This window comes from Nipponia nippon, unplaced genomic scaffold, assembly GCF_047370975.1.
Source record: "Nipponia nippon isolate SJK-2023a ecotype South Korea unplaced genomic scaffold, ASM4737097v1 scaffold_41, whole genome shotgun sequence".
Classification (NCBI taxonomy): Eukaryota; Metazoa; Chordata; class Aves; order Pelecaniformes; family Threskiornithidae; genus Nipponia; species Nipponia nippon.
The window spans coordinates 620496-645631 of NW_028262360.1; the positions used below are offsets into that span (position 1 = coordinate 620496).

Sequence of the window (25136 nt, forward strand, 5' to 3'; positions counted from 1 at the left end):
CGTTCGGTGACACCCGAACACTCGGTGACACCCACACCCATGGGACACCTGCAGACCCCATGACACAACCATCCACATGACACCTGTACCTGTGACAGCCCCACCGTGTGTCACCCCCACCCTCTGTCACCCACAAACCCAGTGACACCCAAACACTCTATGTCACCTGCACGCCCGGTGACAACTACACACCCGTGGGACACCCAGTGTGACACCCCCACTGTGTGACACCCCCATCCTCTGTCACCCGCACACCCTGTGACACCCAAACATGCCACGTCACCCGCACACCTGGTGACACCCCCACCCTTGGGTCACCTGCAGAGGCTGTGTCACCCCCACGCGTGACACCCGCACAACGTGACATCCGCATGCTCTGTGACACCCGCACCCTGTGTCACCCGCACACCCTATGACACCCCCACAGCCGTGTGACACCTGCACACCTGGTGACACCCACACCCGTGTGACACCCACACCCTCTGTCACCCGCACACCTGGTGACACCCCACACACCCGTGGGACACCCCCATCCATCTACACCCCTGTGACACCCTCACCCGGTGTCACCCACACCACGTGACACCCCCACACCTGTGCGACGCACAGTGTGACACCCGCACACCGTGACACCCCCACCCTCTGTCACCCGCACCCCCTGTGTCACCTGTACCCCGTGACACCCCCACCCTGTGACACCCGCACCCAGTGTCACCCCAGCCCGGTGTCACCCGCATACCGTGTGACGCACCTACACCTGGTGCGACGCGCAGAGTGACACCCGCACCCCGTGACACCCCCACGCTCTGTCACCCGCACCCCCGTGTCACCTGTACCCCATGACACCTCCACCTGGTGTCTCCCCCCCCCCCCCGTGTCACCCCCCCGTGTCCCCGTGCCGGGCGCGGCGGCCATAATCCCGCCCCGGTTATTTCTGGCACCTTCATCCCCCGCGGCCGGGTCAGCCCGTGTGCCACGCCTGCACACGCGTGTGCCAGGACACGTCTCACACCTACACACGCGTGTGCCGGGACACGGCCCAGCCTGCACACGCGTGTGCCAGGACACGTCTCACACCTACACACGCGTGTGCCGGGACACGGCCCAGCCTGCACACGCGTGTGCGAGGGATATGTCACGGACGTGCACACGCGTGTGCCGGGCCACGTCTCAGGGTTGCACACGCGTGTGCACTGCCCCCCCCCCCTGGCCTCCCCCCAGCCCAGCAGGACCCCGGGGGGCTGGGGAGTGGGGAAGGAGGGGGGACCCCAACCCCCCATAGGGGACCCCAATCCCCTGGGGGGGGACCCCTACACCCCCATAGGGGACCCAGGGGTCCTGGGGGGGACCCCAGTCCCCTGGGGGGGGACCCCAACACCCCCATAGGGGACCCCAATACCCCATAGGGGACCCAGGGGTCCTGGGGGGGACCCCAATCCCCTGGGGGGGGACCCCTACACCCCCATAGGGGACCCCAATACCCCATAGGGGACCCAGGGGTCCTGGGGGGATTCCAATCCCCTGGGGGGGGACCCCTACACCCCCATAGGGGACCCAGGGGCCTGGGGGGGACCCCAATACCCTGTGGGGGGACCCAGGCATCCGGATGGGGACCCCCAGTCCCCTGGGGGTGGACCCCAACACCCCCATAGGGGACCCCAGTCCTCCCATAGGGGACCCAGGGGTCTGGGTAGGAACCCCAATCCCCTGGGGGGGAACCCCAACACCCCCATAGGGGACCCAGGGGCCTGGGGGGGACCCCAATCCCCTGGGGGGGGACCCCTACACCCCCATAGGGGACCCCAATACCCCATAGGGGACCCAGGGGTCCTGGGAGGACTCCAATCCCCTGGGGGGGGACCCCTACACCCCCATAGGGGACCCAGGGGCCTGGGGGGGACCCCAATACCCTGTGGGGGGACCCAGGCATCCGGATGGGGACCCCCAATCCCCTGGGGGGGAACCCCAACACCCCCATAGGGGACCCCAGTCCTCCCATAGGGGACCCAGGGGTCTGGGTAGGAACCCCAATCCCCTGGGGGGGGACCCCAACACCCCCATAGGGGACCCAGGGGTCCTGGGGGGGACCCCAATCCCCTGGGGGGGGGACCCCAACACCCCCATAGGGGACCCCAGCCCTCCCATAGGGGACCCCAATCCCCTGGGGGGGGACCCCAACACCCCCATAGGGGACCCAGGGGTCTTTGTGGGGACCCCAATCCCCTGGGGGGGAACCCCAATCCCCCGTGGGGGACCCTAATCCCCCCATAGGGGACCCAGGGGTCCTGGGGGGGACCCCAATCCCCTGGGGGGGGACCCCAATCCCCCCGTAGGGGACCCCAGCGCCCCTGTAGGGGACCCAGGGGTCTGGGGGGGACCCCAATCCCCTGGGGGGGACCCCAACACCCCCATAGGGGACCCCAATACCCCATAGGGGACCCAGGGGTCCTGGGGGGGACCCCAATCCCCTGGGGGGGGACCCCAACACCCCCATAGGGGACCCAGGGGTCCTGGGGGGGACCCCAATCCCCTGGGGGGGGGACCCCAACACCCCCATAGGGGACCCCAGCCCTCCCATAGGGGACCCCAATCCCCTGGGGGGGGACCCCAACACCCCCATAGGGGACCCTTACACCCCCATAGGGGACCCAGGGGTCCTGGGGGGATTCCAATCCCCTGGGGGGGGACCCCTACACCCCCATAGGGGACCCAGGGGCCTGGGGGGGACCCCAATACCCTGTGGGGGGACCCAGGCATCCGGATGGGGACCCCCAGTCCCCTGGGGGTGGACCCCAACACCCCCATAGGGGACCCCAGTCCTCCCATAGGGGACCCAGGGGTCTGGGTAGGAACCCCAATCCCCTGGGGGGGGACCCCAACACCCCCATAGGGGACCCAGGGGTCCTGGGGGGGACCCCAATCCCCTGGGGGGGGGACCCCAACACCCCCATAGGGGACCCCAGCCCTCCCATAGGGGACCCCAATCCCCTGGGGGGGGACCCCAACACCCCCATAGGGGACCCAGGGGTCCTGGGGGGGACCCCAATCCCCTGGGGGGGGGACCCCAACACCCCCATAGGGGACCCCAACCCTCCCATAGGGGACCCCAATCCCCTGGGGGGGAACCCCAATCCCCCGTGGGGGACCCTAATCCCCCCATAGGGGACCCAGGGGTCCTGGGGGGGGACCCCAATCCCCTGGGGGGGGACCCCAGCACCCCCATAGGGGACCCTTACACCCCCATAGGGGACCCAGGGGTCCTGGGGGGAACCCCCATCCCCTGGGGGGGGACCCCAGCACCCCCCGCTCGGGGACCCGGGGGTCAGGGAAGGGGACCCCGGCGCCCGGGCGGCCCAGAGGGTGGGGGTGGGGGGAGGTTGTGGGTGGGGGTGGGGGTGGGGGTCCCTTACCTGTTCCCAGGCCCCAGCAGGTGGGTGCTGGGGGGCGGGGGGGGCCGGTGCCCCCCCGGACGCTTGGGTGCCCGGGCGATGGCTGCCCCCAGGGTGCCCCCGCGGCCGCCAGCACCCGTGTGCGGCCTGGGTGGGGGGGGGGCACCCTAATCCCCCCCCCTCCCCCCCCCGCGTGGGTGTAATCAGCTTAACGGGGGGGGGGGGGGGGGGGGGGGGGGCTGTGGGTGCGGGGAGAGGGGACGGCGGCACCCATGGGGGGGGGGCGGGGGACATGGGGGGGACATGGGGAGGGGGTCGTGGGGGGTGCTGGGGGGTTCTGTGGGTGCTGGGGGGGACACGGGGGGACACGGGGGGGACACGGGGGGGACGTGGGGGGACGGGGGGACGTGGGGAGGGGGTCGTGGGGGGTGCTGGGGGGCACGGGGGGACACGGGGGGACACGGAGGGGACACGGGGGGGACACAGAGGACGGGGGAGGACACGGGGGGACATGGGTGGACATGGGGGGAGGGGGGGACGTGGGGAGGGGGTCGTGGGGGGGTGCTGGGGGGCACGGGGGGACACGGGGGGACACGGGGGGGACACGAGGGGACACAGGGGGACACGGGGCGACTTTGGGCCCCCCCGGCTGCAGCCGTGACCTCTGACCCCGCTCCCCCCCCCCCCCCCGGGCTCCCAAAACCGCTGCTTTCAGCCCCAAAGCGCCGCCGCTGTCAATCACGGCCCTGACCACGCCCCCCTCACCGCCCCGGCCACGCCCGGCCCCGAGCTGGCCACGCCTTCCGCCCCGCCCCCTCCGCCATGTTCGGTGAGGGCGGAAGCGGAAGTGGCGGCGGCGGGGCCGGGCGGAAGTGGGGGCGGCGGGGCGGAGGTGAGGCGGTGCGGGGAACTGGGGGATACTGGGGGGACTGGGAGGCACTGGGGGGACCGGGGGAACCAGGGGGAACCGGGACGAGCGGGGCTGCCGGGCACTGGGAGGTACTGGGGGATACTGGGAGGCACTGGGGGATAATGGGAGGCACTGGGAGTAGCGGCACTGGGGGGCACTAGGGGATACTGGGAGGCACCGGGGGGTACTGGGAGGTACTGGGGGATACTGGGAGGTACTGGGGGATACTGGGGGATACTGGGGGATACTGGGAGGCACTGGGAGTAGCGGCAATGGGAGGCACTGGGGGATACTGGGATGTACCGGGAGATACTGGGGGATACTGGGAGGCACTAGGGAATACTGGGATGTACCGGGAGATACTGGGGGATACTGGGAGGCACTGGGGGTAGTGGGAGGCACTGGGGGATACTGGGAGGTACCGGGAGTAACGGCACTGGGAGGCACTGGGAGGCACTGGGGAATACTGGGAGGTGCTGGGGGTAACGGTACTGGGAGGTGCTGGGGGTAACGGTACTGGGAGGTACTGGGGGTAATGGTACTGGGAGGTACTGGGGAATACTGAGAGGTGCTGGGGATAATGGCACTGGGGGATACTGGGAGGCACTGGAACATACTGGGAGGCACTGGGGGGTGCTGGAGGATACTGGGGGCAGTGGGACTGGGGGATACTGGGAGGCACTGAGGGGTGCTGGAGGATACTGGGAGGTGCTGGGGGTAAGGGTGCTGGGGGGCACTGGGAGATACTGGGAGGCAGTGGGGGGTGCTGGGGGATACTGGGGGCAACGGGACTGGGGGATACTGGGAGGCGCTGGGGGTAAGGGTGCTGGGGGGCACTGGGAGATACTGGGAGGCACTGGGAGGTGCTGGAGGATACTGGGGCAATGGGACTGGGGGGCACTGGGAGATACTGGGAGGCACTGGGGGTAAGGGTGCTGGGGGGCACTGGGAGATACTGGGAGGCACTGGGGGGTGCTGGAGGATACTGAGGGCAATGGGACTGGGGGATACTGGGAGGCACTGAGGGGTGCTGGAGGATACTGGGAGGCACTGGGGGTAAGGGTGCTGGGGGGCACTGGGAGATACTGGGAGGCACTGGGGGGTGCTGGAGGATACTGGGGGCAACGGGACTGGGGGATACTGGGAGGCGCTGGAGGGTACTGGGGGATACTGAGAGGCACTGGGAGGCGCTGGAGGGTACTGGGGCAATGGGACTGGGGTGTGCTGGGGGATACTGGGAGCACTGGGGATACTGGAGTCCCTCTGGGTTTTGGGGTCCCCCCCTGGGATTTTGGGGTCCCCCAACCTTGGCTTCCCTCTGGGATTTTGGGGCCCCATGGGGTTGGTTCCCCTGTGGGTTTTGGGGTCCCCCCTGGGTTTTGGGGGTCCCCCCCAGATTTTGGGGTCCCCCCTGGGATTTTGGGGTCCCCCCCAGATTTTGGGGTCCCCCAACCTTGGCTTCCCTCTGGGATTTTGGGGCCCCATGGGGTTGGTTCCCCTGTGGGTTTTGGGGTCCCCCCCGGGGTTTTGGGGGTCCCCCCTGGGTTTTGGGGTCCCCCCAGATTTTGGGGTCCCCCCTGGGATTTTGGGGTCCCCCAACCTTGGCTTCCCTCTGGGATTTTGGGGCCCCATGGGGTTGGTTCCCCTGTGGGTTTTGGGGGTCCCCCCCGGGGTTTTGGGGGTCCCCCCTGGGTTTTGGGGTCTCCCCCGGATTTTGGGGTCCCCCCTGGGATTTTGGGGCCCCATGGGGTTGGTTCCCCTGTGGGATGTGGGGTCCCCCCTGGGTTTTGGGGGTCCCCCCCAGATTTTGGGGTCCCCCAACCTTGGCTTCCCTCTGGGATTTTGGGGCCCCATGGGGTTGGTTCCCCTGTGGGTTTTGGGGTCCCCCCCGGGGTTTTGGGGGTCCCCCCTGGGTTTTGGGGTCCCCCCCGGATTTTGGGGTCCCCCCTGGGATTTTGGGGCCCCATGGGGTTGGTTCCCCTGTGGGTTTTGGGGGTCCCCCCCGGGGTTTTGGGGGTCCCCCCTGGGTTTTGGGGTCCCCCCAGATTTTGGGGTCCCCCCTGGGATTTTGGGGTCCCCCAACCTTGGCTTCCCTCTGGGATTTTGGGGCCCCATGGGGTTGGTTCCCCTGTGGGTTTTGGGGGTCCCCCCCGGGGTTTTGGGGGTCCCCCCTGGGTTTTGGGGTCTCCCCCGGATTTTGGGGTCCCCCCTGGGATTTTGGGGCCCCATGGGGTTGGTTCCCCTGTGGGATGTGGGGTCCCCCCTGGGTTTTGGGGGTCCCCCCCAGATTTTGGGGTCCCCCAACCTTGGCTTCCCTCTGGGATTTTGGGGCCCCATGGGGTTGGTTCCCCTGTGGGTTTTGGGGGTCCCCCCCGGGGTTTTGGGGGTCCCCCCTGGGTTTTGGGGTCTCCCCCGGATTTTGGGGTCCCCCCTGGGATTTTGGGGCCCCATGGGGTTGGTTCCCCTGTGGGATGTGGGGTCCCCCCTGGGTTTTGGGGGTCCCCCCCAGATTTTGGGGTCCCCCAACCTTGGCTTCCCTCTGGGATTTTGGGGCCCCATGGGGTTGGTTCCCCTGTGGGTTTTGGGGGTCCCCCCCGGGGTTTTGGGGGTCCCCCCTGGGTTTTGGGGTCTCCCCCGGATTTTGGGGTCCCCCCTGGGATTTTGGGGCCCCATGGGATTGGTTCCCCTGTGGGATGTGGGGTCCCCCCTGGGTTTTGGGGGTCCCCCCCAGATTTTGGGGTCCCCCCAGATTTTGGGGTCCCCCCTGGGATTTTGGGGTCCCCCAACCTTGGCTTCCCTCTGGGATTTTGGGGCCCCATGGGGTTGGTTCCCCTGTGGGTTTTGGGGGTCCCCCCCGGGGTTTTGGGGGTCCCCCCTGGGTTTTGGGGTCTCCCCCGGATTTTGGGGTCCCCCCTGGGATTTTGGGGCCCCATGGGGTTGGTTCCCCTGTGGGATGTGGGGTCCCCCCTGGGTTTTGGGGGTCCCCCCCAGATTTTGGGGTCCCCCAACCTTGGCTTCCCTCTGGGATTTTGGGGCCCCATGGGGTTGGTTCCCCTGTGGGTTTTGGGGTCCCCCCCGGGGTTTTGGGGTCCCCCCCGGGGTTTTGGGGTCCCCCCCGGGTTTTGGGGTGCCCCCAGCTCTCTCCCCGCAGATGACGGTGCACAACCTCTACATCTTCGACCGGGCGGGCACCTGCCTGCACTACAGCGAGTGGCACCGGCGCCGGCAGGCGGGGATCCCCAAGGAGGAGGTGGGGGTTTGGGGGGGCCGGGGGGGTTAGGAGGGGTTGGGGGGGGCTACGGGGGGTTGGGGGGGCGATGGGGGGGTTAGGAGGGGCTATGGGGGGGTTTGGGGGGGCTACGGGGGGTTAGGAGGGGTTTGGGGGGGCTATGGGGGGGTTAGGAGGGGCTATGGGGGTTTTGGGGGGCTACGGGGGGTTAGGAGGGGTTTGGGGGGTTTGGGGGGCTACGGGGGGTTAGGAGGGGCTATGGGGGGGCTATGGGGGGGTTAGGAGGGGCTATGGGGGTTTTGGGGGGCTGTGGGGGGTTAGGAGGGGTTTGGGGGGGCTATGGGGGGTTAGGAGGGGCTATGGGGGGTTGGGGGGGCTACGGGGGGTTAGGAGGGGTTTGGGGGGCTATGGGGAGGTTAGGAGGGGTTTGGGGGGGCTACGGGGGTTAGGAGGGGCTATGGGGGGGTTGGGGGGGCTGTGGGGGGTTAGGAGGGGTTGGGGGGGCTGTGGGGGGGTTAGGAGGGGGTTTGGGGGTTTTGGGGGGGCTGTGGGGGGTTAGGAGGGGTTTGGGGGGGCTATGGGGGGGTTAGGAGGGGCTATGGGGGGTTAGGAGGGGTTGGGGGGGCTATGGGGGGGTTAGGAGGGGCTATGGGGGTTTTGGGGGGGCTACGGGGGGTTAGGAGGGGCTATGGGGGGGTTGGGGGGGGGTTAGGAGGGGTTTGGGGGGTTTGGGGGGGCTATGGGGAGGTTAGGAGGGGCTATGGGGGGTTGGGGGGGCTACGGGGGGTTAGGAGGGGCTATGGGGGGGGTTGGGGGGGCTACGGGGGGTTAGGAGGGGCTATGGGGGGGTTGGGGGGCTACGGGGGGTTAGGAGGGGCTATGGGGGGCTATGGGGGGGTTAGGAGGGGCTATGGGGGTTTTGGGGGGGCTGTGGGGGGTTAGGAGGGGTTTGGGGGGGCTATGGGGGGGTTAGGAGGGGCTATGGGGGGGTTGGGGGGGGCTACGGGGGGTTAGGAGGGGTTTGGGGGGGTTAGGAAATGTCCCCATGTCCCCCCAATGTCCCCAGTGTCCCCCCATCCCCCTGATGTCCCAGATGTTCCCCTGTGCCCCCGCTGTCCCCAGTGTCCCCCCATTCCCCGATGTCCCCCTGTCCCCCCGATGTCCCCATGTCCCCAATGTCCCCCCATCCCCCGATGTCCCCCAATGTCCCCCATCCCCCGATGTCCCCCTGTCCCCCCAATTTCCCCGATGTCCCCCGATGTCCCCCCATCCCCCGATGTCCCCCGATGTCCCCCAATGTCCCCCCACCCCCTGATGTCCCCCGTCCCCCCAATTTCCCCGATGTCCCACCGATGTCCCCCCATCCCCCCGATGTCCCCATGTCCCCAATGTCCCCCCATCCCCCGATGTCCCCATGTCCCCAATGTCCCCCCAATTTCCCCGATGTCCCCCGATGTCCCCGTCCCCCTGATGTCCCCGATGTCCCCATGTCCCCGATGTCCCCCCGATGTCCCCCAATGTCCCCGATGTCCCCCCATCCCCCGATGTCCCCCAATGTCCCCCCACCCCCCGATGTCCCCCCGATGTCCCCATGTCCCCGATGTCCCCCCGATGTCCCCCCAATGTCCCCATGTCCCCGATGTCCCCCCTGTCCCCCCAATGTCCCCATGTCCCCGATGTCCCCCCTGTCCCCCCGATGTCCCCATGTCCCCGATGTCCCCGATGTCCCCCCATCCCCCGATGTCCCCCAATGTCCCCAATGTCCCCCCACCCCCCGATGTCCCCCCGATGTCCCCATGTCCCCCCGATGTCCCCGATGTCCCCATGTCCCCGATGTCCCCCCTGTCCCCCCGATGTCCCCCCTGTCCCCCCGATGTCCCCATGTCCCCGATGTCCCCCCGATGTCCCCAATGTCCCCGATGTCCCCCCATCCCCTGATGTCCCCCTGTCCCCCCAATTTCCCCGATGTCCCCCTGTCCCCCCGATGTCCCCGATGTCCCCCCGATGTCCCCCTGTCCCCGATGTCCCCCTGTCCCCCCGATGTCCCCCTGTCCCCCCGATGTCCCCAATGTCCCCGATGTCCCCCCCCCCCAGGAGTTCAAGCTGATGTTCGGGATGCTCTTCTCCCTCCGCTCCTTCGTGGGCAAGATGAGCCCCACCGACATGTATCCACTTTTGGGGGGCCCGGGGGTTTGGGGGGGCCCCGGGGGGTTGGGGGGACCCCAGGGCTGTCGGACCCCGGGGGGGGCAGAGGGGACCCCAAAAATGGGGGGGGACCCCCAAAAGGGGCTTTGGGGGGGGGGCCCAAAGTAAGGGGGGGCCGTGGGGGGATTGGGGGAAGGAATTGGGGAGCCCAAGGGGTTTTGGGGGGGGGGGCGGGGGCTGGGGGTCCCCAAAAATTGGGGGAGACCCCAGGGAGGGTCTGGGGGACCCCAAGAGGTGGGGGGGGACCCCAAGATGTTGGGGGGACCCCAAAAAGGGCATTAGGGACCCTAAAATTGCTGGGCCCCAGGGAAGGAGACGGGGGGGGAACCCCAAAATGAGGACGGGGGGGTCCCCAGGGCTGCTGGGATATTGGGGGACCCCGGGGAGGGACCCCAAAAGATGGGGGGACCCCAAAAGGTAGGGGGGACCCCAAAAGCCATCAGGGACCCCACAAAGAGGCCGGGGGGCGGGGGGAGGGCTTAGGGATGGGGATTTGGGGGGGAAAACCGGGGATTTGGGGGGGCTGGGAGGGGTTGGGGGGGGTGCAGGGATTTGGGGGGGCCCCTGGGGATTTTGGGGGCACCCCCCCCCCCGGTGCCGTTGGGGAGCCTTAGCGCGCAGGCGGGACGGCTTCGTCTCCTTCCACACCAGCAAGTACCGGTTGCATTACTACGAGACGCCGACGGGGCTGCGGCTGGTGCTGAACACGGACCTGAGCGTGGCCTGCGCCCGCGAAGCCCTGCACCACATCTACAGCAACGTGAGGGCACCCCAAAAACCCCCCTGCACCCCAAAAACCCGCACCCCAAAACCCCCCTGCACCCCAAAACCCCCGAACCGGCACCCCAAAACCTGCCCCCGGCACCCAAACCTGCCCCCGGCACCCAGTCCTGTCCCTGCGTCCCGAACTGGGACCCCAACCCTGCACCACATCTACAGCGACGGGAGGGCACCCCAAAACCCCCTGCACCCCAAACCCCCTGCACCCCAAAAACCTGCACCCCAAAAGCCCCCGGCACCCCAAAACCCCTGAACCGGCACCCCAAAACCTGCCCCCGGCACCCAGTCCTGTCCCTGCGTCCCGAACTGGGACCCCAACCCTGCACCACATCTACAGCGACGGGAGGGCACCCCAAAAACCTGCACCCCAAAACCCCCTGCACCCCAAAAACCTGCACCCCAAACCCCCCCGGCACCCCAAACCCCCCTGCACCCCAAAACCCCCGAACCGGCACCCCAAAACCTGCCCCCGGCACCCAGTCCTGTTCCTGCGTCCCGAACTGGGACCCCAGCGCTGCCCCACATCTACAGCGACGGGAGGGCACCCCAAAAACCTGCACCCCAAAACCCCCTGCACCCAAAAAACCTGCACCCAGAACCCCCCCCTGCACCCCAAACCCCCCTGCACCCCTGGGGTGAGGCGGGAATGGCTGGGTCCTGGGTGCTGGGGGGTCTCTGGGTGCTGGGGGGGTCCCTGGGTGCTGGGGGTCCCCAATACCTGGGTGCTGGGGGGTCCTGGACACTGGGGTCCCTGGGTGCTGGGGGTCCCCAATACCTGGGTGCTGGGGGGGTCCTGGACACTGTGGTCCCTGGGTGCTGGGGGGGGTCCCTGGGTGCTGGTGGGGGTCCCTGGGTGCTGGGGGGTCCCTGGGTGCTAGGGGGGTCCCCAATACCTGGGTGCTGGGGGGGTCTCTGGGTGCTAGGGGGTCCCCAATACCTGGGTCCCTGGGTGCTGGGGGGTCCCTGGGTGCTGGGGGTCTCTGGGTGCTGGGGGTCCCCAATACCTGGGTGCTGGGGGGTCCTGGACACTGGGGTCCCTGGGTGCTGGGAGGGGGTCCCTGGGTGCTGGGGGGGTCCCTGGGTGCTGGGGGGGTCCTTGGGTGCTGGGGGGTCCTGGACACTGGGGTCCCTGGGTGCTGGGGGGTCTCTGAGTGCTGGGGGGTCCCCAATACCTGGGTCCTGGGGGTTGGGGGGGGCGCTGGGTGGGGGTGCGGGGCGTTGGGTGACGGGGTGCCCCCCCCCCCCCCCCCCCGCAGCTCTTCGTGGAGCTGGTGGTGAAGAACCCCCTGTGCCCCCCCGGCAGCCGGTGCAGAGCGAGCTCTTCCGCGCCCGCCTCGACGCCTTCGTCCGCGGGCTCCCCTTCTTCGCCCCCCGCCCCGCCTGAGCCCCCACCCCCCCACCCCGGGGGGCACCCCAAAACCCCCCGGCACCCCCAAAACCCCCCTGGGGGCACCCCCCAACCCCCCCCGGGCACCCCACACCCCACCCCGGGGCACCCCAATATCCCGGGGAGGGGGGGGGGGGCCCTAAACCGCCCTGGGGGCACCCCGGCATCCTTAGGGGGCACCCCCCCAGGGCACCCCAACATCTCTAGGGGGGACCCCTAAACCCCCCCGGGACACCCCACATCCCTGGGGGCACCCCCAAACCCCCCAGGGGCACCCCACATCCTGGGGGACACCCCCAAACCCCCCAGGGGCACCCCAGCATCCTTAGGGGTCACCTCCCCCAGGGCCCCCCAATATCTCTGGGGGGGGACCCCCAAACCCCTGGGGCACCCCCACATCCCAGGGGGCACCCCCAAACCCCCCAGGGGCACCCCCAAAACCCAGGGGCACCCCCGCATCCCAGGGGGCACCCCCAAACCCCCCCGGGGCACCCTGACATCTCTGGAGGGGACCCCCAACCCCCACCCCCCCCCGGGCACCCCAACATCCCGGGGGGACCCCCAAGCCCCCTGGGGGGGTTTCGGGGTGCCCCCACACCAGGCCTTGCTCCTACCGCCCCCCCCCCCTTGGGGCACCCCAATATTTTAGGGGGGACCCCCAAACCCATGGGGCCCCACCCAAAACCCATGGGGGACCCTGAAAATCTTTAGAGGGGACCCCAACATCCCTGGGGGGGACCCCAGCACCCATGGGGGACCCCAAGATCCCTGGGGGGACCCCCTGGGCTGGGTGCCCCCCTCCCCCCCCCAGTCTGGGGGGGTCCCAGCCCCCCCAAAATGAAATAAAGGTGTTTGGTTGGTGCTCGGCTGCCGGGGGGGGCGGGGGGGGGGGGGGGAGCAGGGAGGGGGATTTTAGGGGTGTCCCCCCCCCTTGAAGGGACCCAGACCCCCCCCCCCCAAAAGGGACCAGGACCCCCCCAAATGGACCCAATGCCCCCCCAAAAAGACCCAGTGCCCCCCAAAACGGAGCCAGGGACCCAGGACCCCCCAAAAGGGACCCAGGGTCCAATGTCCCCCCCAAAAGGACCCAGAGCCCCCCAAAACGGAGCCAGGGACCCCCAAAGGACCCAGGACCCCCCAAAGGGACCAGGACCCCCCAAAAGGGACCCAGGGTCCAATGTCCCCCTCTAAAATGACCCAGAGCCCCCCAAAACACAGCCAGGGACCCCCAAGGGACCCAGGACCCCCCAAAGGGACAGAGAGGCCCCCAAGGACCTAGGACCCCCCCCAAAGGACCCAGAGCCCCCCAAAACGGAGCTAGGGACCCCCCAAAGGACCCAGGAACCCCCCCCCCCCCCCAAAAAGGGACCCAGGACCCCCCAAAGGACCCAGGAACCCCCCCCCCCCAACAAAGGGACCCAGGACCCCACAAAGCACTCAGGGTCCAATGTCCCGTCCCCCCCCCCCAAAAGGGACCCAGGCATCTGGACTCTCCTCCTTCCCCCCTCCACACTGGGGCGGAGCCGCGCATGCAAATGAGACCCCAATATGCAAATAAGCCCCGCCCCAAAAACACACAGCCTCCCCAGGGGGTCAGGCTTAGGGGTTAGGTCAGGGTTAGGGTTCGGGTTTGGGTTAGGCTTAGGATTACGGTTAGGATGAGTGTTAAACCCACGAGGATCAGGGTTAGGGGTTAGGTCGGGGTTAGGGTTAGGGTTAGGATGAGTCTTAAAACCATTAGGGTCAGGGTTAGGGGTTAGGTCAGGGTTTAAGTCAGAGTTTAGGTTAGGTTTTGTATTACAGTTAGGGTTAGGATTAGTGTTAAGACCATTAGGGTGAGCTTTAGGGTTTAGGTCGGGGTTAGAGTTAGGGTTAGGATGAGTGTTAAAACCATTAGGGTTAGGTTTAGGGGTTAGTTCAGGGTTTAAGTCAGGGTTTAGGTTAGGGTTAGTATTACAGTTAGGGTTAGGATGAGTGTTAAAACCATTAGGGTTAGGTTTAGGGGTTAGTTCAGGGTTTAAGTCAGGGTTTAGGTTAGGGTTAGTATTACAGTTAGGGTTAGGATGAGTGTTAAAACCATTAGGGTTAGGGGTTAGGTTGGGGTTTAGGTTAGGTTTAGTATTACAGTTAGGGTTAGGATTGGTGTTAAGACCATTAGGGTCATGGTTAGGGGTTAGGTCAGGGTTTAGGCTGGGGTTAGAGTTAGGGTTAGGATTACAGTTAGGGTTAGAATTAGTGGTAAGACCATGAGGGTCAGGCTTAGGTCAGGGTCAGAGTTAGGGTTTGGGTTAGTATTAGGGTTAAGACCATTAGGGTCAGCTTTAGGGGTTAGGTCAGGGTTAGAGTTAGGGTTTAGGTTAGGTTTAGTGTTACATTTAGGGTTAGGATTAGTGTTAAGACCATTAGGATCATGGTTAGGGGTTTAGGTCGGGGTTAGGGTTTGGGTCCGGTTTAGGCTTAGAGTTAGGATTAGGGTTAAGACCCTCAGGGTCAGGGTTTAGGCCAGGTCTAGGGTTAGGGTTTGGGTTAGTATTAGGGTTAAGACCATTAGGGTCAGCTTTAGGGGTTAGGTCGGGGTTAGAGTTAGGGTTTAGGTTAGGTTTAGTGTTACATTTAGGGTTAGGATTAGTGTTAAGACCATTAGGATCATGGTTAGGGGTTTAGGTCGGGGTTAGGGTTAGGCTTAGAGTTAGGATTAGGGTTAAGACCCTCAGGGTCAGGGTTTAGGCCAGGTTTAGGGTTAGGGTTTGGGTTAGTCATCGGCTCCCAGGTTGGAAGGGCCCTCGGGGATCACCCGCTCCAAGCTCTCCAGCGCGGCCCAGACAAGATGGCCGCCGCGCCACGGCCGGCCGAGTCCTAACGTGGCCAGCCGCAATTAATTAATGCAAAATGAATTAAACTGAAAGATGAAGTCAACCAAACCTTAGACTCAACCTAAAAATGGATTCAGCCTAAAAATTAAACCAAAAAAAACCCCTCGTTCGGCCTAAAAATTAAACCAAAAAAATTAATTCAAGCTAAAAATTAAACTGAAACATGAGTTCAACCCAAAAATTCAACCAAAAAATTAATTCAACCTAAAAAGGAATTAAACTGAAACATTAATTCAACCCCAAAATTAACCGAAAAACGAATTCAACGAAGAAATTAATTCAAGCTAAAAATTAGTCCAACTGAAAAATTAATTCAACCTAAAAATGAAATCAACTGAAAAATTAATTCAGAAAAAAAATTAATTCAACAGAAAATTTAATTCAACCGAAAAATTAATTCAGCCTAAAATTGATTCAACTTGAAAATTAATTGAACAAAAAAATTAATTCAACACAAAAATTAATTCAACAAAAAAATTGATTCAACCTAAAAATTAATTCAACCTAAAAATTAATTCAACCTAAAAATTAATTGAACAAAAAATTAATTCAACCAAAAAATTGATTAAACTGAAACATTAGTTCAACCCAAAAATTCATTCAACAAAAAAAATTAATTAAAAAAAAAAAAAAAGAATTCAACCGAAAAGTGAATTCAACAAAAAAATTAATTCAACAAAAAAATTGATTCAACCTAAAAATTAATTGAACAAAAAAATTAATTGGACAAAAAATTAATTCCACTGAAAAATTAATTAAACCGAAAAATTAATGCGACCACGACGGCGTTCAGCCGAACCGAAGGCCTCGGCCCCGGCCGACGCAAGGCCTCTGCGCCCCGAGGGGCGGCCACGTCCCGCCGCGCCGACCCATAACCCCCCGCGGCTGCCGCGTGTGCTGAGGCGACCGCAGGGGATTATGGGATTGCGCCAGCACGGGCCTACGTTGGGCGGCCGCCGGCCACGGGGGAAGGAGCCGTGGCAGCCCCGGCCCGGAGGGCAGCGCGTCCCCGTGGCGGCGGCCGTGTCACGGTGGGCGGCGTCACGGTGGGCGGCGTCACCCGTGGCCGCGTCACCGTGACGTCACAGTGGGTCTGTGACACGCCCGCGCCGGGGTATAAAGGGGATCCCGCACCCTGGAGGAGCGTCCGGAGGACGAGCGCGGGGATGAGCGCCTACGTGGCCGGCGCCGCCGTGGGGCGACCCCCCAGCGTCAGACGGGCCAAGATGGAATTCTGGGACGGCTTGGAGGAGGCCTTCATGATGCCCAGCATCACCCCCGAAGGTACAGGCGTCCGCAACCCCCGCAGGACCGGCGTGGCGACCACCGGTGGCGGCCTTCTGTGGGCGAGACTTGGCGCTGCGGCCATCTTAGGGCTGGCTCCAGCCGGGGCTGGCGGTGACACGTCACCTCCGCCACCGCGCCGCGGCCGAGGGGATGGCGGTGACACGCCACCGCGCCATGGCTGAGGGGACGGCGGTGACACGTCGCCCTCCGCCACCGCGTCACGGCCGAGCGCGACCTCCTTTGCTTTTGCTTTCCAGAGCGAGCGGCCATCTGGGCCGCGGTGGCCGCCCACGTTGAAGACCGGCTCTCGCTGCTGAAGGTAGCGCGACACCCGCGTCCCCCTTGGCCACCACCGCTCGCGGTGGCGAGTCCCCGTGGCCCTGGGGCTGGAGGGGGGGGGGGATCCCGGTCGCTGGAGACCCCCCGGGATGGGTTTTTGGGAAGGGGGGGGGAGGACTTGACGTCCCTGACCGGAGCCACCGCCCCCGGCTGCTCCTCACCCTTCGATCCCTCTGCTCCAGGGCGTCCGAATTCCCACCCTTGGCACCTTCGATGTTTTTCCCAAACGGATCCAGGTCGGAGACGAAACCGTGACCATCCGGAAACCCGGGTTTCGCCTGGCCAGGAATCTCGCCTACGTCCACAACCTGCTGACCGACAAGGCCTACCTGCCCGGTAAGATGGCGGCTTAATCCCTGACCTCATCGCGTCCCTTCCCAGGGTCCGAGATCCTTCGCCAAAGCGACTTCCCCTCTCCAGAGCAGCTCCAAAACCGGGTTGTTTTTTTTTTTTTTTTTTTTTCCAGGTGACGCCATGATTTTAGTAAGCAACCGTCGGGAAACGGCCGAAGAGCCGACGGATGAGCGTCTCCATCCTTCCCGTGTCGCTGGATGAGCGTCTCCATCCTTCCCGTGTCGTTTTGTTTTTTTTTTTTTCCAGGCAACAAGGAGCTGGAACCCCTCCAATATTCCAAAGTGGCGGCAGCCGCTTCCGTATCCCGCCGGAAAGCGGAGCTTTGCATCCAAGGCACCACGTCCCTCCTCTCGTACTGCCTGGGGAAGGGGGAGAACGCGGCCCTGGTCCTGCCGGACGTCGGGGTGCTCCTCATCGAAGGCGCCAAGGTGGAGATGAAGTTCTACTACGCCTTCCTGGCGAGGTTGGTTGGGAAGGAGGACGTGGAAAAAGTTGTCCTCAAGGTGAGTGGTTCGGTTTGGTTTTTGTTTTTTTTTTGCCGTGGCGCGGGCAGTCCCGTGGTCGTGTCCCGGCACCGCTTCCGCGTGGCCCGTCAGGACGGGGGCGAGGCTTGGTCCGACCAACTCTCACTGCCTCGAGCTCTTCCCGTCTTGAGTCTGTCAGCCATGTTGGCGACGCCCTGCCATCTTTGGGCTCCTCCCGTCTTGAGTCTGTCAGCCATGTTGGCGACGCCCTGCCATCTTTGGGCTCCTCCCGTCTTGAGTCTGTCAGCCATGTTGATGATGCCCTCCCATCTTTGGGCTCCTCTGATCTCAAGTGGCTCGGCCATGCCGAGGACGCCCTGCCATCTTTGGGCTCCTCCCATCTTGAGTCTGTCAGCCATGTTGATGACGCCCTGCCATCTTTGGGCTCCTCCCATCTTGAGTCTGTCAGCCATGTTGATGACGCCCTGCCATCTTTGGGCTCCTCCCATCTTGAGTGGCTTGGCCACACCAAGGACTCCCTGCCATCTTTGGGCTCCTCCCATCTTGAGTCTGTCAGCCATGTTGGCGACGCCCTGCCATCTTTGGGCTCCTCCCGTCTTGAGTCTGTCAGCCATGTTGGCGACGCCCTGCCATCTTTGGGCTCCTCCCGTCTTGAGTCTGTCAGCCATGTTGATGATGCCCTCCCATCTTTGGGCTCCTCTGATCTCAAGTGGCTCGGCCATGCCGAGGACGCCCTGCCATCTTTGGGCTCCTCCCATCTTGAGTCTGTCAGCCATGTTGATGACGCCCTGCCATCTTTGGGCTCCTCCCATCTTGAGTCTGTCAGCCATGTTGATGACGCCCTGCCATCTTTGGGCTCCTCCCATCTTGAGTGGCTTGGCCACACCAAGGACTCCCTGCCATCTTTGGGCTCCTCCCATCTTGAGTCTGTCAGCCATGTTGGCGACGCCCTGCCATCTTTGGGCTCCTCCCGTCTTGAGTCTGTCAGCCATGTTGGCGACGCCCTGCCATCTTTGGGCTCCTCCCGTCTTGAGTCTGTCAGCCATGTTGATGATGCCCTCCCATCTTTGGGCTCCTCTGATCTCAAGTGGCTCGGCCATGCCGAGGACGCCCTGCCATCTTTGGGCTCCTCCCATCTTGAGTCTGTCAGCCATGTTGGCGACGCCCTGCCATCTTTGGGCTCCTCCCGTCTTGAGTCTGTCAGCCATGTTGATGATGCCCTCCCATCTTTGGGCTCCTCTGATCTCAAGTGGCTCGGCCATGCCGAGGACGCCCTGCCATCTTTGGGCTCCTCCCATCTTGAGTCTGTCAGCCATGTTGGCGACGCCCTGCCATCTTTGGGCTCCTCCCGTCTTGAGTCTGTCAGCCATGTTGATGATGCCCTCCCATCTTTGGGCTCCTCTGATCTCAAGTGGCTCGGCCATGCCGAGGACGCCCTGCCATCTTTGGGCTCCTCCCATCTTGAGTCTGTCAGCCATGTTGATGACGCCCTGCCATCTTTGGGCTCCTCCCATCTTGAGTCTGTCAGCCATGTTGATGACGCCCTGCCATCTTTGGGCTCCTCCCATCTTGAGTGGCTTGGCCACACCAAGGACTCCCTGCCATCTTTGGGCTCCTCCCATCTTGAGTCTGTCAGCCATGTTGGCGACGCCCTGCCATCTTTGGGCTCCTCCCGTCTTGAGTCTGTCAGCCATGTTGGCGACGCCCTGCCATCTTTGGGCTCCTCCCGTCTTGAGTCTGTCAGCCATGTTGATGATGCCCTCCCATCTTTGGGCTCCTCTGATCTCAAGTGGCTCGGCCATGCCGAGGACGCCCTGCCATCTTTGGGCTCCTCCCATCTTGAGTCTGTCAGCCATGTTGGCGACGCCCTGCCATCTTTGGGCTCCTCCCGTCTTGAGTCTGTCAGCCATGTTGATGATGCCCTCCCATCTTTGGGCTCCTCTGATCTCAAGTGGCTCGGCCATGCCGAGGACGCCCTGCCATCTTTGGGCTCCTCCCATCTTGAGTCTGTCAGCCATGTTGATGACGCCCTGCCATCTTTGGGCTCCTCCCATCTTGAGTCTGTCAGCCATGTTGATGACGCCCTGCCATCTTTGGGCTCCTCCCATCTTGAGTGGCTTGGCCACACCAAGGACTCCCTGCCATCTTTGGGCTCCTCCCATCTTGAGTCTGTCAGCCATGTTGGCGACGCCCTGCCATCTTTGGGCTCCTCCCGTCTTGAGTCTGTCAGCCATGTTGATGATGCCCTCCCATCTTTGGGCTCCTCTGATCTCAAGTGGCTCGGCCATGCCGAGGACGCCCTGCCATCTTTGGGCTCCTCCCATCTTGAGTCTGTCAGCCATGTTGATGACGCCCTGCCATCTTTGGGCTCCTCCCATCTTGAGTCTGTCAGCCATGTTGATGACGCCCTGCCATCTTTGGGCTCCTCCCATCTTGAGTGGCTTGGCCACACCAAGGACTCCCTGCCATCTTTGGGCTCCTCCCATCTTGAGTCTGTCAGCCATGTTGACGACGCCCTGCCATCTTTGGGCTCCTCCCATCTTGAGTGGCTTGGCCACACCAAGGACTCCCTGCCATCTTTGGGCTCCTCCCATCTTGAGTCTGTCAGCCATGTTGACGACGCCCTGCCATCTTTGGGCTCCTCCCATCTTGAGTGGCTCGGCCATGCCGAGGACGCCCTGCCATCTTTGGGCTCCTCCCATCTTGAGTCTGTCAGCCATGTTGACGACCTCCTGCCATCTTTGGGCTCCTCTGACATTGAGTGGCTCAGCCACGCCGAGGGCGCCCTGCCATCTTTGGGCTCCTCCCATCTTGAGTCTGTCAGCCATGTTGACGACGCCCTGCCATCTTTGGGCTCCTCCCATCTTGAGTGGCTCAGCCATGCCAAGGACTCCCTGCCATCTTTGGGCTCCTCCCATCTTGAGTCCGTCAGCCATGTTGACGACGTTCTGCCATCTTTGTGCTCCTCCCCTGCAGGTCCCCTGGCTGCTGGACATGGTGGTGTCCCCCGTGGTACCCGTGGCCTCCCTGACTTTCTCCGGCCGTGTCATCGTCTTTCCCAAGTGAGTACCTTGGCGGCTGTTGTTGCCGTCGCTTGATGCAGATGCTCAAGGTTGCGTTTGCTCCTTGTGACGCCGCGCCGGGCAGCGACTCGATGTCCCCAGGCCGTCGTCGCTCCCAGAAACCAGATCTGATGGCAAAAGCCAAGGAATTTAGGCAACATTTTCTTCCCGTGGTGGCTTGGGCTTTGCCGGGTGACCCCGTTTCCCAGGACTGGCCTTGGGGATGGGGCACGGTGGACTTGGGAAAACAACGGCCTTTACGGCAAGGCCGAAATCCGCCTGTGAGCAGATCACGGCGGTGGTGGTGCTCCGGGTTCTGTCGGTGTCTCCTTCTGGTTTCTAGGTTCGAAATGGAGTTTGTAGCCAGGGCTTTTCTCAAAACCTCAAGACAAGTCCCCGGTGAGGACAAGCAGACGAGAGGAGAGGCTTTGCCACCTCTCAGGCAAGACACGAAAGGTAAAGCAGCTCCCGGCTCCTTTCCGTAGGACGGGCAACCAACTTTGGTCATCTCATGGGCAAATCACCGGCGCGGACGGCTCCAACTTGCGCCTCAAGCCAGCTCGGCCCGGCTTTTTGTCCTAATGACTCATTAACGTCACCGAAACGGAGCCCTGGGGTGGGATGCGCCCGAGGGGACGATGGCGGCGCAAGGCCCTCGCCTTCCCCGCTCACCCCCCGAAGAGTCCCCGTCGCCTCCATCCCCCCCGGCTCCTCGGTCCCAAACCCGGCGCCGATAACGCAAAACCGCGTCGGAAACGGGGAAGCGGGACAAAAACGGGCGTTGGGGAGGGCGCTGGCGGCTGTGCGGGGAGCGGAACAACCCTCTCAGACATTTTGGGAAGAGGGCCGAGCGTCCCCGCGTGTCGCCGCCGCCGCCGCCAGCGTCACAGCGCTGCCTTTCTGATGAGGTCTCTCCTTTCCAGTTCCAGCGGGATCGCTTGGTTTTCCCCCTCCTGCTAGTCCAAACTCGTCTAATAGTGAAATACCGCCGTTCTGGGAAATCACGGGGATGGGGCAGAGGAAGATGCCGCTGGTCAGGTGAGGCTGAAGGCTCAGGGCTGCCATCTGCACGGGGGTTATTTTAACCCAGAGAGGTTGGAGATGCCCCATCCCTGGAGACATTCCAAGTCAGGTTGGCCGGGGACGACCGCGCGTCGGGGGTTTTCCTCGGCCGAGCTGCCGGTGGCCGCGTGAATTAGGCACGTGGCTCACGTGGGCGAGACGCGGCTCCGACCCCATCGCGTCCTCAGGTAGACCTCTCCCCGTTGCGTCCTTCCAGGCGGCAGTCGATGACCCGGAGATGTTCCTCTGCCAAAACGCGGCCTGCGGCCGGCCAACTCAAGGGCAAATTCATGGCCAAAGGCCAAAAAGCAACGCAGAGCCACGCGCAGGCGACGAAACTTCAGAGCTACAAAGGGGAAAGAGGAGGAGGAAGAAGAGGAGGAGGCGGAGGAGGACGAGAAGGAGGAGGAGGTGGAAGAGGAGGAGGAGGTAGAAGAGGAAGACGAGGAGGAGGTGGAAGAGGAGGAGGAGGTGGCGGAGGAGGACAAGAAGGAGGAGGTGGAAGAGGAGGAAGAGGAGAAGGAAGAGGAGGAGGACGAGGAGGAGCAGGAGGAGGAGAAGGAGGAAGAGGAGGAGGAGGCGGAGGAGAAGAAGAAGAAGGAGGAGGATTATTAGCGGAGAAAATCCTCGCGGAAATCGCAGCGATGGAGCCGGTGAAAGCCAAGCCCTCCTCCCATCCCCAGGAAGCCTTGACCTTCGTAACGCCTGTGATAGCCATCTTATCGGCAAGCAGCTCGGAGGCCGGCCTGCCCGAGGAGCCCGCCTACGAGGCGCTCGAACGGCCGACAGCGAGCCCGAGATGGCAAAAATGGTGACGTTCAGGCCTGAGAAATGCTGGCCGGTGGTTGGAACAACCTCAAGCACGGAGCCGTGAGACCGGCCTGCTTGAGGAACCCCCTCGATGAAGACCTCTGCCTTGGTCCAACCCATGGATGAGGGGACCGGCTCCAGGCGACGCTGGGCGCCGAAGACCGGCTCAGCGCTCCCTCGGCCGGCGAGGAGCCATCAGGAGCGAAACGAATAAAAAAAAAACCCAGAGGAGAAATTGCAGAAGAGCTTTGACTTTTTTTAACCGGACTGGGGGAGAAGGGGTTGGCCATGGGTCAACCCAACGCGGTGGCGGGGCCATCTGAGGGCCCTTCACTTGGGATTTTTTTTTTTTTGCCATCCAAAGGACCTTTTCCATGGCCGCTATGGAAAGGAACCGGCTTTTTTTTGGGGGGCGGGGGGGGACAACCGGGCGCTTGGAGCGATGGGGGGAAGATCTGGAGGGGAAAGGAGGGGAGCGGAGCTGGGGAGGCGCGGAGGCCACCTGAGCCTTCGCCCAGCGCCATAAGGGACCGGGGATGGCGAGAGAGCGAGGCCGAGGACTTTCTCCTTCCACCTGGAGCTCTTCACTACCCTATTTCTCTCCCGATTTACCCATTTTCTTGCTTATTTTCGTCTCTACTTCTGAAATCCTCCGAGTTAGGTGCCCCCCTCGGCCGTCCCACGGGCCGCCCGCAGTGACAGGGGGTCCCCCCGCCCGCCCCACCGCTACGCCGCGTTTTTAAAGGTTTTTATGAAACAATCTTAAAATGTGATTGAAGTAAAAAAAAATTGGGAACAAAAATAATCAAAATTAATTTAAAAAAAAAAAAAAAAAAAAAAGAATTAAAAGGTTTCATTAAACAATTCCGACTTAACTTCGGGAGGAATCGAAAGAGTTTGCAACCGTTCAGCCAGCGCTGGGCTACGGCGGGTGAACGCTTATAGCCCGGAGTTCGTTAAATATAAATTTCATCCCCTCCCAGGTAAAAGCAGCTTTATCCTCCTGCATAAATAACATTTCTTTTACGTCGCACGCCGCCGTAAGACGAGCGGCGTTTGCGCTTCGCTTTCTGGAGTCTAGGATTAGGCGCCGTCTCCCCGCCTGGGTTTCGTTTGGCAGCGCGGGGTGAACGGCTGGATTTGAGGATCTCCAGGGTCTTTGCCAACCTCGACGACTCTGTGGGCCTCTGATTCCACGGCTCCGTTATCGAGGAGCGGAGCGGCTCCGTTACGGAGGAATGGAGCGGCTCCGTTGTCGAGGAATGGGATCATCCCAGCTGGTCAGGACCCCAGGAGATCCCCTGGGATCATCCCAGTTGGTCAGGACCCCAGGAGATCCCTTGGGCTCATCCTAGTTCCTCAGGCCCCCAGAAGATCCCCTGGGATCATCCCAGTTGGTCAGGAGCCCAGGAGATCCCCTGGGATCATCCCAGTTCAACAGGACCCCAGGAGATCCCCTGGGATCATCCCAGTTCCTGAGGCCCCCAGAAGATCCCCTGGGATCATCCCAGTTCAACAGGACCCCAGGAGATCTCCTAGGATCATCCCAGTTGGACAGGACCCCAGGAGATCCTCTAGGATCATCCCAGTTCAACAGGACCCCAGAAGATCCCCTGGGATCATCCCAGTTCAACAGGACCCCAGGAGATCCCCTGGGATCATCCCAGCTGGTCAGGACCCTAGGAGATCCCTTGGGATCATCCTAGTTCCTGAGGCCCCCAGAAGATCTAGGATCACACCAGTTCAACAGGACCCCAGGAGATCCTCTAGGATCATCCCAGTTCCTGAGGCCCCCAGGAGATCCCCTGGGATCATCCCAGTTCCTGAGGCCCCCAGGAGATCCCCAGGAGATCTGGCCGGCTGTGCCATCCCCATGACCGCGCTGGTGGCCACGGCCACCGCTACGGCTGTGGCTGCCACCAGGACTACACTGGTGGCCATGGCCGTGCCGGTGACTGTCCCCATGGTGGCCCAAGCTGCCGTGGCTGGTGGCCATGACCGTGCTGGTGGCCATGAACGCGCAGGGGGCTGTACCCACACCAGCGCGGGTGGCCGGCGGCTAGTGGTCATGGGGGCAACTGTGCCAACAGTGGTGGCTGTCCCTGTGACCTTGACAGTGGCCATGACCATGTGGGTGACCGTCCTCATGGTGGCCATGACCACGGGGATGACAGTCCCCATGGCAGTGCTGGTGGCCATGCTGGTGGCCAACCCCACGGTGACACAAGTGGCCACGACCAACAACCATGGCCAATCTGGTGGCCAACCCCACGGTGACACAAGTGGCCACGGCCAGTGACCACGACCACACTGGTGACCATCCCCATGACCACGCTGGTGGCCATGATCACACAGTTGACCATTCCCCCGGTGGCCATGACTGTAGCCGTCCCCATGACCATCCCAGTAGCCATCCCCGTGGCTGCCGGTGGCCACGACCACACTGATGACCATCCCCATGACCATCCTGGTAGCCATCCCCGTGGCCGCCGGTGGCCACAACCACACTGGTGACCATCCCCATGACCACACTGGTGGCCACGATCACACAGTTGACCATTCCCCCGGTGGCCACGACTGTAGCCGTCCCCATGACCATCCCGGTAGCCATCCCCGTGACTGCCAGTGGCCACAACCACACTGATGACCATCCCGGTAGCCATCCCCGTGGCCGCCGGTGGCCACAACCACACTGATTGACCATCCCGGTAGCCGTCCCCGTGGCCGCCGGTGGCCACAACCACACTGATTGACCATCCCGGTAGCCATCCCCGTGGCCGCCGGTGGCCACAACCACACTGATGACCATCCCGGTAGCCATCCCCGTGGCCGCCGGTGGCCACAACCACACTGATTGACCATCCCGGTAGCCGTCCCCGTGGCTGCCGGTGGCCACAACCACACTGATGACCATCCCGGTAGCCATCCCCGTGGCCGCCGGTGGCCACAACCACACTGATGACC

At 63.5% G+C, this 25136-nt stretch overlaps 2 protein-coding genes across 3 annotated transcripts; both read left to right on the plus strand.

The window, feature by feature from the left end:
* Nucleotides 1–7419: 7419 nt before the first annotated feature.
* TRAPPC1 (trafficking protein particle complex subunit 1) lies at nucleotides 7420–12762 on the plus strand. Its single transcript, XM_087777881.1, is given in 5 exon segments — nucleotides 7420–7549; nucleotides 9623–9693; nucleotides 10355–10493; nucleotides 11770–11815; nucleotides 11818–12762. Coding segments are annotated over 5 exon segments (435 nt in total). The 5' UTR covers nucleotides 7420–7450; the 3' UTR covers nucleotides 11898–12762.
* A 590-nt stretch (nucleotides 12763–13352) lies between these two features.
* LOC148052956 (uncharacterized) lies at nucleotides 13353–22565 on the plus strand. 2 transcript variants are annotated; one of them, XM_087777870.1, is made up of 9 exons: nucleotides 13353–13840; nucleotides 14009–16057; nucleotides 16318–16379; nucleotides 16582–16735; nucleotides 17000–17256; nucleotides 20215–20300; nucleotides 20644–20756; nucleotides 21224–21338; nucleotides 21580–22565. In XM_087777870.1, exons 2-9 carry the CDS (start codon nucleotides 15940–15942, stop codon nucleotides 22175–22177), a joined length of 1503 nt encoding a protein of 500 aa, XP_087633996.1. In that variant the 5' UTR covers nucleotides 13353–13840; nucleotides 14009–15939; the 3' UTR covers nucleotides 22178–22565. The 2 variants fall into 2 exon arrangements, with proteins under 2 accessions (XP_087633996.1, XP_087633995.1); XM_087777869.1 differs by having other exon boundaries at nucleotides 13353–16057.
* The last annotated feature ends 2571 nt before the right edge of the window (nucleotides 22566–25136 follow it).

Bases quoted from the DNA above. Each gene is read 5' to 3' on its own strand.
- LOC148052956 (XM_087777869.1), top strand. From the start codon at position 15,940: ATGAGCGCCTACGTGGCCGGCGCCGCCGTGGGGCGACCCCCCAGCGTC. The intron at 20,301-20,643 runs GTGAGTACCTTG...TCTGGTTTCTAG, and splicing joins CGTGTCATCGTCTTTCCCAA to GTTCGAAATGGAGTTTGTAG. The intron at 20,757-21,223 runs GTAAAGCAGCTC...TCTCCTTTCCAG, and splicing joins TCTCAGGCAAGACACGAAAG to TTCCAGCGGGATCGCTTGGT.